Raw genomic sequence first — 13,647 nt, forward strand, 5'->3', positions numbered from 1 at the left:
TGCAAGATGGAGATCATAACAGTGCCTATTTAACAGGATGACTGAAGCTAGCGAACAAGATCATGCACATAGTCTCAGGATACAAATGCCTGGTGGAAGGATCACTTAAGCCTAGGAGATTGAGACCAGCCTGGGCAAGATAGTGAGACCCCACCTCCACAAAAAATTAAAATTAGCCAGACGTAGTGGTGCGCACCTGTAGCTACTTGGGAGGCTGAGGTGGGAGGATCACTCAAGTCCAAGAGGTCCAGGCTACAGCTAGCCATGATCACACAACTGTACTCCAGACTGGGAAGTAACAGAGCAAGACCCTGTCTTAAATTAAAAAAAAAAAAAAAACAAGGCCAGGCGCAGTGGATCACACCTGTAATCCCAGCACTTTAGGAGGCAGAGGCAGGCAGATCACGAGGTCAGGAGATGGAGACCATCCTAGCTAACATGGTGAAACCCTGTCCGTCTCTACTAAAAATAACAAAAAATTAGCCGGGTGTGGTGGCAGGCGCCTGTAGTCCCAGCTACTCGGGAGGCTGAGGCAGGAGAATGGCGTGAACCCAAGAGGCGGAGCTTGCAGTGAGCTGACACTGCGCCACTGTGCTCCAGCCTGGGTGGCAGAGCGAGATTCCGTCTCAAAAAAAAAAAAAGAAAAAAAAAATCAAAACATTTTTTACAAAAAATTAAAAAAATAAAAAGTGTCAGGCTCACAGTATAGCACTCAAATGCTATTTGTCAGTTTCATGGAAGAGAAAATTTAAGTCTTGTCATTAAAAAACTAAATACCACTTGAGGAAAAATAAACTCCCAAGTAACCAAACTTCAAAGAAGCGGGGACAGAGGACATAAGACCCCAAACACTTCATTTAACAATGGAAGACACTTTATTATTTTTAATCATCTCTCAACATTTCAACTCTTGGTAGAAATCAAATGCAAAACACCTGCATTTTTAAATTAGCATGTATTTAACTACCTCAGTCACGGCAACCTCATCCAGTAAGATGCACACCAGGGAGCAGGGCTGTAGTATCTCCTATTCCAGTCTGTGACCACAGTGCGTCCGTGATGACAGGTACACTGGACTTCCCCTCCTACGATGTGTTAGTCACTCCTGCTTTCGTCCACTGGGTAAGTTACGTGGCATCACGGTTGGTTAAAAAGAGTTAGTTACTGTAATGCTGACGCAATCTGGAAATGGAAAACTAGAAAACTAGGGCTCTCAGGAGCGGGCCAGCCAGTGCCGATTCTGAAAGGTGAAAAGGAAGAACATCAAAGATGAATACCCCGCTAGGCTGGTCTTAGTAATAAAGTTGGTTGAAATTCAGCTTAACATACACACTGTACATCTACATGTGATCTACCAGATAGAGAGATATATATATGTATATATTAAAAAAAGAGCCATAGAAGATTTGGAAAACCTTAAAATCACTCAACTGAGTTGGAAGAACATCAGCAAATTCACAGTGGCCTCAGGATTCAGCCAGACTTAAACTTGCTCAAGAGCTGAATAACTTTCTCCCAGAAAAACCCACTGCATATAAATCCCTTAACATTGTGTACATCACAAACAGTTATGGCTAAAATATGTTAGTTCACAAGGAAGGGGCTTTATTTCCAATCTCTTGCCCCACTCCTGCTCTTGTACCCCCACGAGGAAACTCCGGGGGCTGGTAATTCACATGAGGAGCTGAAGGGGCCTTCAGGCTTGGAAGCGCTTAGGCTTAGCTGAGCATCTGAGGAGCCGTCTGTCTGATGGGCACATGCCGACTCCTGCCCACTTTTAGTGCAAAAAGATCGCAAATGTTGCAGATGAGTCCTGGAAACTGGTGAAGAGAAGAGGACTGAGATGGAGGGGCAGTAGGAATCCCAAATGATTTTCCTTCTGAAACGAGACTCAAGAAGTGTGAAGTGCGAGGTTCCTGCTCAGCAAGCTATAGGTCCGACAGGTGAGGTCCCTGAATTGTCACTAGGTTAGCAGTCTGCGGCACACAGACCTCGACACCCGCACTCACCCCCTAAGTGCACACTGGAGGTAGGTGTATAGCTAGTTACTGCAGGGAAGACAGTGACTCTCCACCAGCTCAAGAGAAGGAGGCTTCGTGTCTGTTCCTCCCTACCCCAAACTCTCCTCTCCCCTTGGGCCGTAGTGAGTGGAGGATACAATATGAATGGGCGCGAGGCCCTCCCTTGGAAGACTAAAGAACCCAGGGCATTTAATAAATAGCTACATAATTCATTTTTTTAACCACGTTGAAACACACAGCAAGTTGAATATTTATTTAAAAATAAATCTCAAAAATATCTATTGGTAGTACAGTAAGAGGGGCATGTGCAAACAACAGAAAAGGGGGGAAGTCAGTCCTGCTGTGGGAAGCCCCCACATCAGTGTGTTGGAGCAAAGTTCACGAAGGCCATGGGCTGACTGAGCTGTGGTGTACAAAACGACATTCAGCTAATACTGGACTTGGTTCACCTCTGACACCTGGAGAGGTGGGAAAGCCAGGGGTGGGAAGTCCGGCTGGGGATCCTTGCGTTTGGGAAGGGGGCGGCCAAGGGATGAGCCTTTGGGAGAGGCCCCGTGTGGCAGGAGGGCTCATTTCACAAGCCAACAGGCCTCTAGCTCGCCGCTCCCGGTGGATGTCTGGTGGCCTGAAGGCCCTTCCCAGTCCAAGTCGGCTTTGTAATGGGAGGGGTAGGTGCGGTGAGGGTCCCAGAGATAGAAATCCTCTTTAAAGGAAAAACAAAACAACAAAACCAAACCAAACCCAAAAAAAAGAACCAACTGAACAGGGAGTGGAGAGATCAGCAAAATGAATCTGAACGGAAGTGCCACCTTCTCCCTCGTCAGACAACAAAGCAGCCATTGGTTGAAACATCTGAGTCGCTAAGTGAACTCCCACGTGGACACAGTCAGCCCACGATCTCTGCCACCTACATGGTCAAGTGCAGGCCTCCGCCTCTGAGATCAATGCATGAGTACTTCTTCACCGTGAAACCCGAAAGGTTGGTGATGTAGCCCTTGGAGCTGGAAGGGGCGAGGCCGGTCTATCTGTACACGAGATGGGAGAGCTGGGTGGACTTGTAGTTCAGCTGCTTGTTGGGCATGAACTTGTGCAGCTCACTCTTTTTGTAGCAGGGGTCGTAATGGTAAGCGCTGAGGCAGGCGTCACATGAGACTTTTGAACACTGGGTGCAGGTGTTGGTGGCACCTGGGCGGTTGCAGAAGCCACAGCGGGAAGTGGGCGTGGAGGAGGGCTTCGATTTGGAGTGAAGGTGCGGGAGGCGGTCGAGGCCCTGAGTCTGGCCTGGGTACTTCTCCCGCAGAGATGCCCCGTGGGCCAGGCTGTCATGAGTGGAGGCCTTGCTGGGGAAGACGCTGGGCTTGGAAGCTGGAGGACAGGTGAGCAGGCTGTCACAGCGCTGGCAGAGGGAGGAGCTGCAGGACAGCCCACAGCTTTGGCACTTGGAGAGGGCGGACTCTTTGGCAGGGGGCGAGCGCTTGTGGTAGAGGGGGTGGGCGTCGTTTCTGACCAGCCACACATCCGGCCGCAGAGCATCCTGCCGACGGTAGGTGGCCCTGGGTTCGGAGTCTGTGTACAGATCCACGTCATCCTGAGTGGAGAAGTAGGTACCGCGCAGCAGGCCCGGGCCGTTGCTGGGGGAAGCAGGTGGAAGGGCATCCGGGCTGCCGTGGGGAGAGCTGGCCATGGTCAGCAGTGAAGGGGACGGGCGGATGATCTCGTCCTTGAGGTCATCCCCCACATCCGCTGCCACAGGCTCCTTCCGAAGACTCAATGAGGCCTTCAGTGGTGGCTTCCGGCTCTCCCAGTAGCTGTCATAGGCATCCACCGACCTCGAGGGCTTGGTCACGCGGGGCTTGTAGTAGTCCTTGGCCGCCCGCTCGCTGGCTGACTTCTGGAGTGCCACTCGTGACATGGAGGCCGTCAGGTGCTCCCGGCCCTCTGCCCGCCGCCGCAGGGCGTCTGAGCAGCCGCGCACGTCCTCCGCACTGCTCTTGCGCTCGCTCACGATGTCCAGCTCGGAGTAGCCCTTGTCCTTCACTTGTGAGTGGATTTCCAGCATCTGCTCACACTCGACTTTGGCCAGAAAGAGCTCGAAGGAGACCATCTTCACCTGGAGGGTCTCTACGAGCTCTCTGAGCTTGTATGCAGTGCCCAGCTCAGGTGCGTAGCCCATGCAGCTCAGGATGGCTCGGATGTCCTCTTCCAGTAATGTCGACTTGACATAATAAACAAAAGGGCCCGTGTAGGTCTAGAAGGAAGGGAGTAGAAAAGAGAGGTGGGGTTTTCTCTCAGAGACACAAGACAGACTATGTCAAAGCAAAGGATATCCAGCTCTGAAGTGGGGCGGTGGGGAAAGGGCAGGGCAGGGAAGGATCCTGACAGCCTTACCCTGAGGGAGGCAGAGGAGGCAGGGCTGGGACTTACTAAGCACTCAGGAGTTGTGCAAGGAAATGACCCAGCAGCTCCTTTTTTTTTTTTTTTTTTTTGAGACGGAGTCTCACTCTGTCGCCCAGGCGGGAGTGCAGTGGCTCGATCTCGGCTCACTGCAAGCTCCACCTCCCGGCTTCAAGCAATTCTCCTGCCTCAGCCTCCTGAGTAGCTGGGATTACAGGTACCTGCCACCACACCCAGCTAATTTTTGTATTTTTAGTAGAGACGGGGTTTCACCATGTTGGTCACGCTGGTCTCCAACTCCTGACCTCATGATTCACCCACCTTGGCCTCTCAAAGTGCTGCGATTACAGGCACGAGCCACCAGCAGCAGCTCCTTTCTTAAACACAGGGAGCAAAACCTCTCGCTTCCTAGTGGGGCGCAAAGACCCGGCTCCATATGAAGAGGGAGCCTGGGTGAATAAAGGGGCCGGATTATAGGCAGAATGCGGTGACAATCAGAACCTTCCTCTCTGGCATTTCCATGATGGGCTGAGTAACACGGCAGACTGAAGGGGCTGGCTAGGTGACAGCTCAACCGTGCCATCCCCTCTCTCGATTACTGCTCCTCCCACGGCAGAATGAAGAAGCCTGGCTAGGTGACAGCTCTCCTGTGCGTGGTCTGATTCAGGATCCCTCTCTCAATTTCCCCCTCCTCCCCTACTATTACCACTTAGTCCAGAACACCCCTCAGCTTGCTGGGACCGCCGAGAAGCTTCCTAACTGCTCTCCCCACCCCTCTACAGCCTACTTCCCATACCACAGCCAGAATGACCCTCTTCAGATGCAAGCCAGATCCCACACTGCCTCCTTTCCCGCCTACTCTGAACAAATCCAAGCCTTGCCCTGGGCTACAAGACCCTGTATAACCTGGCTGCCCCTGCCTTCCCAGTCTCTCTGCTTAAGGTGTGGCAGCCAGGCCAGAAACAGTTCAGAGGTGATGCTGGAGAGATGGGGAAGGTGTGGAGCCCAGCAGGATCTGAGAGCAGAGGACGGATGGACTCAGACTGACACAGCCTCTCAGGACGGACTGCCAGGGGCAGGAAGAGAGGAGGAGGGCCTGTATGGAGGCTGCTCCAGGACCTCACCTTGATGCTCCTGAATTCCTTCTTCCACGGGTAGAGGAAGAGGTTGATACCCACTGTCTCCAGCATGCTGAAGGCACCGTGCAGAGCCCGCAGGCTGGAGGAGCTGAGCGAGCGCAGGGAGCTCTCCACCACCTCATAGAACTGGATCAGCCGGAATCGATAAAAGGGATCCACCTTGTGCAGGCTGAGCAGGGTCGATGCTGCCACCCGCAGACACTCATCGCCGCCAGGCCGCTGCCTGCTGGTGGTGGTATCCACTTTGCCCTCATGGAACTGCACATACTTCCGAAATAAGTCATCCTTGAATTTTGTATCCATTGAACTGGGCTTCCCCATCCGATCGAGGGGGGCTACCTTATCTCCTCCATGGCTTCTGGATTAGAGGCAGGGACATCGCTAAAAGCAGGGACATGTTGCCGCCTGGACCAGCGGAGTGCTCTGGAAGGAGGGGAACAAGAAGCATGTCATTCCTCGAAACGGTCCGCGCTTCGGCTTCAGGCCGCTGAGGCAAAATGAACAGCAGAACTGGCCTAGGCTACCCCGGGCCCCAGCAGCACGTTACAGAGCAGGTCCTACAAGCAGGGGTACCACAGAGGCCAGAGAGAGACGGACCTTGACTTTGTTGTGCTCGCAAATGAAAAATACGATTAATATTCCTGAAAGAGAAGTGTGGGTGAGTACAGAAAGGGCTCCTGTCCTGGTTTCACTGGGGAAGGGGGAGTTTAGGAAAGCCCTCTTGAGACAGCAACAGACCTGAAGGATGAGGAGTTTGCCAGGTCAAGAGGCCAGGGAAGGAGCTGCAGCAGAGGAAGGCCCTGAGCTAACACTACCAGACGCTCCAGACACGTGACGAGCTTCACACACACTAACTCGCCTTTTTTTTTTTTTTGAGATGGAGTCTTGCTCTGTTGCCCAGGCTGGAGTGCAGTGGCGTGATCTCGGCTCACAGCAACCTCCGCCTCCCGGGTTCAAGCGATTCTCCTGCCTCAGCCCCACAAGTGGCTGGGATTACAGGCACCCGCCAACACGCCTGGCTAAGTTTCGTATTTTTGTCAAGACGGGGTTTCACCATGTTGGTCAGGCTGGTCTCAAACTCCTGACCTCAAGTAATCAACTGGCCTCGGCCTCCCAAAGTGCCAGGATTACAGGCGTGAGCCCCCACACCCAGCCTCACTTTCTCTTCTTAAACAATCCTAGGAGAGAGGCGCTACAGTTAGCCCCAGTGGACCCATGTGCAAACTGAGACACAGACATTAGAAACTGCTCAAGGTAGGCCAGGCACGGCGGCTCACACCTGTAATTCCTGAACTTTGGGAGGCTGAGAGGGAAGGATGGCTTGAGTCCAGGATCTCGAGACCAGCCTGGGAAACATGGTAAAACCATATCTCTACAAAAATACAAAAAATTTTTTAAGAAAAAGAAACTGCCCAAGGTTACAGAACTCTTAAGAGGCAGAGGAGCTGAGCTCAGAACCCAGGCAATCTGGCTCTAAAGTCCATGCCCTTACCCACCACACCCTGCTTTCCTGAGGCAGGAAGCCTGGCACAGGAACAGAACTGCAGCCAGTGAGGCCGAGGCCACGAGGGCAGGGGCGTGAGGAGAGGCAGCTGCCAGCACCAGCGGGACCCTCAGCCCCAAGGCTGCAAGAGCACATTCAGAATTTGATATTTTATACAAAGAGCCACGTGAAGCCACTGAAGAGTTTATAGCAAGGGGAGAGGGATATGGTCTTCTTTACAATTTTCAAAAGAGGCCACAGTGGCTGCCAGCCCCTGGAATGCTGTTACCAGCCTTTGACAGCCTGCATCCCCTTTATCACAAGAGCGCTTTGCAGCCCCCTGTTGGAAGAGGATAGAATGTTCTGAGCTGGGACACAGGCTTTATACAATCTTGTCATCTGCTTAGCCACTTGTTAGTAGAACAGGCACAGATCCAGCAATATTCTTGTCACCACAATGCTGGGAGCGAATCCAGATTAATGGAGGGACACTGCCAGGGCCAAGGAGACAACACGCGCAGGGTCATGGACATGGGGTCCAAGGCCAGGTACCTGCGAGCGAGGCCAGGGCTGCTTCTCCAGGTTACTCGGGCAAATTGCTCCACCTCCCTGGGTGGCGGTTTTCTCATCTGAAACAAGGGGTTAATAATAGCGCCTCTGTCCAGAGCTGGCAAGAGGATTAAGCATGACGGGATACGAAGCTGCTCAGAGAGCCGGCTCCAGGAAGTCCTCGATGGCCGCTGCTGTAGCCCTAAGCGGCCAGGCCTTCTCTGAGTGGGGCAGATACCACTGACTGGGTGGTAGATGTGCATTTTCACATGCTCTGGTCCTGCCACTCCTGCCCAGAAGCTCCGTGGGTACAGGACTGTGACCATCTTGCTCAGTAAGGTGAGCTGTGTGCTTCATAAATGTCTGCTGAGTGTGGGAGATGGCAAGGGACTGAGAGAAGTTGCAGCAGGACTGGGCCTGGCGTGTGCGGGGCTCCTTTAGCAGACCTGTGTTCAGCCAGGAAGGTCCTACGAGCCTGGCAACTATCATGAGGTCAACAAAATCATCCTCATCTCCATGAGCCACTAGTCTGGCTCCTCCATGGTTTTTGTACCCAGGAGGAGACTCCTGGGGGTATTAATGGTGGGGTGAGAGGTAAGATGTGTAGCAAAACTAGGGACACAGAGAGGCCACTGTCTCCAACACACCCCACTGCTGAGGGAGCCCAGTGCTACAGCGACAAACAAGGCTGAGGAGCACAGGAGGCAAACACATCCACTTAGGGGCCAGGCGCGGGGGCTCATGCCTGTAATCCCTGAACTTTGGAAGGCCAATGCAGGAGGATTGCTCAAGGCCAGGAGTTTGAGACCAGCCTGGGCAACATAGCAATACCCTGTCTTTACAAAAGAAAACAAAATGCACTTAGGATAAAATTATGCCTCATGAAGATTCTCATCATTCAGGCCTCAGTTCAAACATCAGCCCCTAGAGGTACCTATTTCACCTTCCCAGTTCCGTATTGTCACATTCTCCTACGATAACCACAATCTGAAACTATCAACTTTATTCATTTACTAGCTTCCTCTCTTTGTCCACCCCCCACCCTCCCTGGTAAGCTGGCAAGCTGGTAAGCTCCTGGTAAGCTCCATAAAGGCAAGGACCATGTCTGTGTTGTTCACCACGATGCCTAACACAGAGCCTGCCTGTGCCTGATAAAGTAGGTGAAATGGATGCTGCAGCCGGGCATGGTGGCTCATGCCTGTAATCTCAGCACTTTGGGAGGCCGAGGCAGGTGGATTGCGAGACCAGCCTGGGCAACATGGTGAAACTCCGTCTCTACTAAAATTTTTTTTAAAAATTAGCTGGGCGTGGCAGCATGCACCTGTAATCACAGCTACTCAGGAGGCTGAAGCAGGAGAATTGCTAGAACCCAGGAGGCAGAGGTTGCAGTGAGCCGAGATTGCCCCACTGCACTCCAGCCAGCCTGGGTAACAGAGCGAGACTCCATCTCTAAAAAAAAAAAAAAAAAAAAAAAAAAGAGAGAGAAAGAAAAAAAGAGAAATAGATGCATAGATGCTGTAAAGGATGTCAGCATTCATGATGCCACCACTTTAGTTTCTCATTGGTACCTCCCAAGAATCCTGGGAGATCAGCTGGAGAGCAAAGAAACAGGCTCAGAAAGACGGCATGAGATACAACAAGTAGCTCAAGGTTAGCAGCAGATGGACCCAATAATCCAAGCCTGGCATTCTGACTTGGAACCTGTATTCCTCTCACCACCCCACGATTCCCATGTCCAACAAGCATTTCTGCAGCCCCCACCTTCTGCCTGAGCTGGACCCAGTGGGGGAATGGGGATGGGTGAGGAAGGTAGAGGACAGCAATGAAGGAGACACATCCTGCCTGCAAATCTAGCTGGAAGAGCATACCACCTAGTATCAAAGTATGTATGTGCTCTATGTTCATACTGTTCTGTCCATAAAAAAATAAACAATTTAAAATGTATATTCTCTTAAAAAATAAAAATGTAGGCCAGGTGCGGTGGCTCATGCCTGTAATCCTAGCACTCTGGGAGGCCAAGATGGGTGGATCGCCTGAAGTCGGGATTTTGAGACCAGCCTAGGCAACATAGCAAAACCCCGTCTCTACTAAAAATACAAAAATTAGCTGGGCGTGGTGGCGAACGCCTGTAATCCCAGCTACTGAGGAAGCTGAGGCAGGAGAATGGCATGAACCCGGGAGGAGAGGCTGCAGTGACCTGAGATCGTGCCATTGCACTCCAGCCTGGACAACAGAGCAAAAACTCCATCTCTACATAAAGAAATGTATTTTGCAACACTGGAGAGGATAGTCACACATGCATTTACCATTCTTGACTTAGAGAAGCTGCAATCACGCCTCTGGCCCCAGGGTTTGTTTTCTGGTAGCCTGAGAACCATTCAAACACAGAGACATTAAGTTTCTGAATACTGCTGTAATTTTTTTCCAAGGAAGTCAGCCTTGAACTCAAAGAGACTGATTTTTTACAAAGTCAGCCAGTCTCAAGCTCGGCTCAGCGTATGCTGCTCTATAATCGCACCACAGTCCACACCCTTGTTTGTTGCTGAAAAACAATAAATAAAGCAAAGGGATCCAAACAGCCCAGCTGATGTTCAAAATCTGAACAACAAGGACAGGAAGTCCAAAATATCTAAAACAAATCTCAAAACAACCTGGGTAGGTGAGGGAAAAGGCGGAAGAAAGTAAAAGCTAAAAGATAATTAAGGGCAAGACATGCCTGGACAACATAGACTCCATCTCTACAAAAATAATAATAATAATAATTATTATTATTATTATTAGGTGGGTGTGGTGACATGCACCTATAGTCTTAGCTACTTGGGAGTCTGAGGTGGGGGGATCCACTGAGCCCAGGAGTTTGAGGCTGCAGTGAGCTATGATGGCACCACTGCACTCCAGCCTGGGTGACAGAGCAAGATTCTGTCTCAATTAGTCAGTAAGGAAAGGAAAGAAAGAGACTAACAATTACTGAGGTCCTACTATGTGCTAAGTATTGGGCTTCCCACTTTACCTACATCATCCCATTTAATCCTCACAACTCTATAAGGAAAACAGGCTCTCCCATTAAAACAACCTGTCCAACAGAGTTTGAAAGGATCAGAGCTGGAATCTGAACTCTTGTTGGCAGGCCCTGATGCCTGGGCTTTCTCCAATTTATCTCACTCATTTATTGTTACATCAGTACCATTTACCAAGGGATTACTGTGTGGCAGCTCTCTGCTAACTGCTCTATGAAAAACAATGAAATCCATAGGATAGATCCAAGGTTAAAGAGGAAACTGAGGCTCGGAGAGGCCAACTCACTTACCCTAAGTCATAAGGCTAGGAAGAAGTGGCTCTGAGCTCTGAACCTAGGTCTAACGCCAAAACTCCAACTCTTGCAAAGCCATCCTGCTGCATCTGCTGGACAGCTCTACTCTAAAGTGTTTGGCTAAGTTAGAATGCCTTATGGCGGCGCGAGCAGAGTTGAGTTACAAAAATTCCTGTAGTAGCAAAATTCCCATCTTCCCACACCGAATGGGGCTAGGAGAGCTAATCTCTATATGATGTAAGCTCAAGGGCCGAGGAAAGAGGCTGGCCAGAGACATCGGCCAGTGATGAAGCAGCTGACATCATCCCTGCTGAAAACATTTTCTGAGAATACAAGATGCCTTGTAGCTGGTCATAGCTGGTGTTTTTTCTGAGCACAGAGCCAGCAATTCATTCCCAGCGCTCTGCAAGAACAACAAAATACGCTCTCTGCAAAAACATCGTGGTTACAGGAGACCGAGACAGCCCAACGACAGAAGCTGTTAATTTCTCCAAGCAACCCAAGGATTGGAACGCCAAGCCGCGCCAGTCTGGTGGGAGAAAAAAAAAAAAAAACCCAAAAGACAAAAAAACAGCACTGTGAATATCCTGAACATAGAGGCAGGCAGGTGCCCAGAGTCAACAGCTCCAGTCAGCACCTCCTGAACAATCTAGGCACCCTCTTGAAAAGCAAGTCAATGGAAAGAGAGATACTGCAGTCAGGGAGGCAGTGGCTTCTTTAGTTATTTTCTAAACATCTAAGAGGAAAGCTGTATCTGTTTAGACTCCCACTGCATGGAAGTGAAGTGATTCCGAGTAGCAAAGCATTCGCTTGGCTTTACCTCAGCTGGCCCATTCAAGCAGAAATGTTCCCCAAGCAGTATTTGAAGGCGCCCCCTCTCTGCACAGGCAGAGCTATTTTGGTCTGTGCACTGCCCCTGTCCACAGGTTTACACATCTCTGGTCTAGCTCCATCAGCCTCCAAACAGCAGACGAGGAAGTCAGTTCAACCCCCTCCACCTCCCCACCCACACCAATGCACTCGTTCCAAGCAAGAGGCTCCGAGACACATCCAAGGCACCTTCCACGGGCTGTGAAACACCAGAAGGTCCCCACACTCCTACTAGATTCCAAAGAAATTCACACAGAGTCCTTCCAAACCTCTGAAAATAACCTCAGCGGTGCTGAAAGAAGCTTCCCTAGTGGCAGCTGCCTCTGAAGGAAGCTGTTTCCCTCCCTGCAAGGGACAGAAGCTGGCGGCTGCTAAGTCCCAGCTCGGTCATTCCTACAGCCTTGGGGGGCCACGTCAGTTGTGAAAAACAGCCCAGTCTCAAATTCTGGCCCTCCCCACGGGTTCGTGAATTGAATGAAGTAACAGGAACTATCACTTACTGGACGCCTGCTGTATGCCAGGGGCCCTGCATGATCTCATTCCATCTCTACTCCAGCCCTAGCAACCAGGTTCAATCACACTTAAACAGGCAACTGAGGCTCTTAAGATGAAGTGACTTATCCAAGGTCACACAGTGAGTACAAACCCAGGTGTGCCGCCAGAGTCTGAACTGGGAACCCCTGCGCAGTAACCGCCTCGTGGCGAAATCGGGGTGTCCTTCTGTTTGGCCAGTCGCCGAAGAGAGGGTGCTCCTCTTGAGCGGCCCTGAGCCACCCTCGGTGGGTTCCAGGAGCTTACAAGGCAGCTCCCAGGAGAATGGGGATCCTGAGGATAGGCTGGGGGTCCCGGGAGCGCCGAAACAACGGGCCCACCTGTAGTCCTGCCTGCCGTGAGGGGACCCCGCTCACGGGCCAGCCGAGCCCTGCCGCTGTCTGGCGCCCCCTCCACCTGGGGAAGCCCCAGAGACAGTTTCCGCTCGCGACCGCCCGTCACTCACCCTGACACTGCCGCCGAGGGCTGCCCGGCCGAGGGAAGCAAGCGGGAGGCGCGGCTGCCGCCGGAGCCGGGCCCCACTGGGCTCTAGCCGCTCCGGCCGGCTGCAGGGGTACTGAGACCAGTACCCGCGGGCCAGCAGCGACCCGGAAACACTCGGCCCGGAAGTGAAGTCGCCAGGAGGCGGGTCCGAAGAGAGGGTGGACCACGGCTGCGCGCTGGCTCCGAGAAGCGGTCGATGCCCCCGGCCGATGGAGACTACAAGCCAGAGGCCGAGAACAAAGCGGAAGGCCGAAGAACGAGGACGAAAGCGGCGGAACGGCAGTTTGCAGCCTAACGAGCCATCGTCGTGTCTGGGGCTGGGACCCGGAAGTAAACAGGCCGGACGTGACGGAAGCCACTCGGTTTAGGGATGGTGGCTGGCCGGGTTGTCATGGAAACCGCTCCGGAGCCTGGAGCTGCGTTCATGACTCCGCACAAGCAAGCAGGGGCTAACGGTCGGATCCCTCGCCCCCATTGTACGAACAGAAATACTGAGGCTCAAAGAGAGCCAGTGAGACGCTGAAATCACGCGTGATTGGAATCCAGCCTTGCTAGGGCTGTCGGTGTTACGGGCTGTGGGCGACGGTTAAGAGCGTGGGTCCCATTTTTAGCTTTGCCACTTACTAGCTGTGTGACCTTGGACAAGTTACCTAACCTCTCTGAGTCTCAGCTTTATAACCTGTAAAATTAATAAAGCCAGGCGTGGTGGCACGCGACTGTAGTCCCAGCTACTCGTGAGGCTGAGGCGGGAGGATCGCTTGATCCAAGGTGTTCGAGACCAACCTGGGCAACATAGCAAGGCCATGTCTCTTAAAAAAAAAAAAAAAAAAAAAGCCGGGCACGGCG

The 13,647-nt window shown here is 51.9% G+C and overlaps 1 protein-coding gene across 3 annotated transcripts; it reads right to left on the minus strand.

Moving 5' to 3' along the window:
* Positions 1–856: 856 nt before the first annotated feature.
* On the minus strand, positions 857–13,220 carry SPATA2 (spermatogenesis associated 2). Of its 3 annotated transcripts, none has more exons than XM_011993189.1 (3): positions 12,764–13,220; positions 5,540–5,977; positions 857–4,269 (listed from the first exon to the last, which is right to left on the minus strand). In XM_011993189.1, the coding sequence occupies exons 2-3, from the start codon at positions 5,873–5,875 to the stop codon at positions 3,043–3,045; spliced, it is 1,563 nt and encodes a 520-aa protein (XP_011848579.1). In that variant the 5' UTR covers positions 5,876–5,977; positions 12,764–13,220; the 3' UTR covers positions 857–3,042. The 3 variants fall into 3 exon arrangements, with proteins under 3 accessions (XP_011848579.1, XP_011848581.1, XP_011848582.1); XM_011993191.1 differs by lacking the exon at positions 12,764–13,220 and adding an exon at positions 10,894–11,141; XM_011993192.1 differs by lacking the exon at positions 5,540–5,977 and having other exon boundaries at positions 12,764–12,920.
* Positions 13,221–13,647: the final 427 nt, after the last annotated feature.

This window comes from Mandrillus leucophaeus, unplaced genomic scaffold (genome assembly GCF_000951045.1).
Source record: "Mandrillus leucophaeus isolate KB7577 unplaced genomic scaffold, Mleu.le_1.0 Scaffold428, whole genome shotgun sequence".
Taxonomy (NCBI): domain Eukaryota; kingdom Metazoa; phylum Chordata; class Mammalia; order Primates; family Cercopithecidae; genus Mandrillus; species Mandrillus leucophaeus.

Coding starts and splice junctions, on each gene's coding strand:
- SPATA2 (XM_011993189.1), bottom strand. CDS start 5,875: ATGGGGAAGCCCAGTTCAATGGATACAAAATTCAAGGATGACTTATTT. Junction 4,270..5,539: donor AGGAATTCAGGAGCATCAAG/GTGAGGTCCTGG, acceptor CCTTCCTTCTAG/ACCTACACGGGCCCTTTTGT.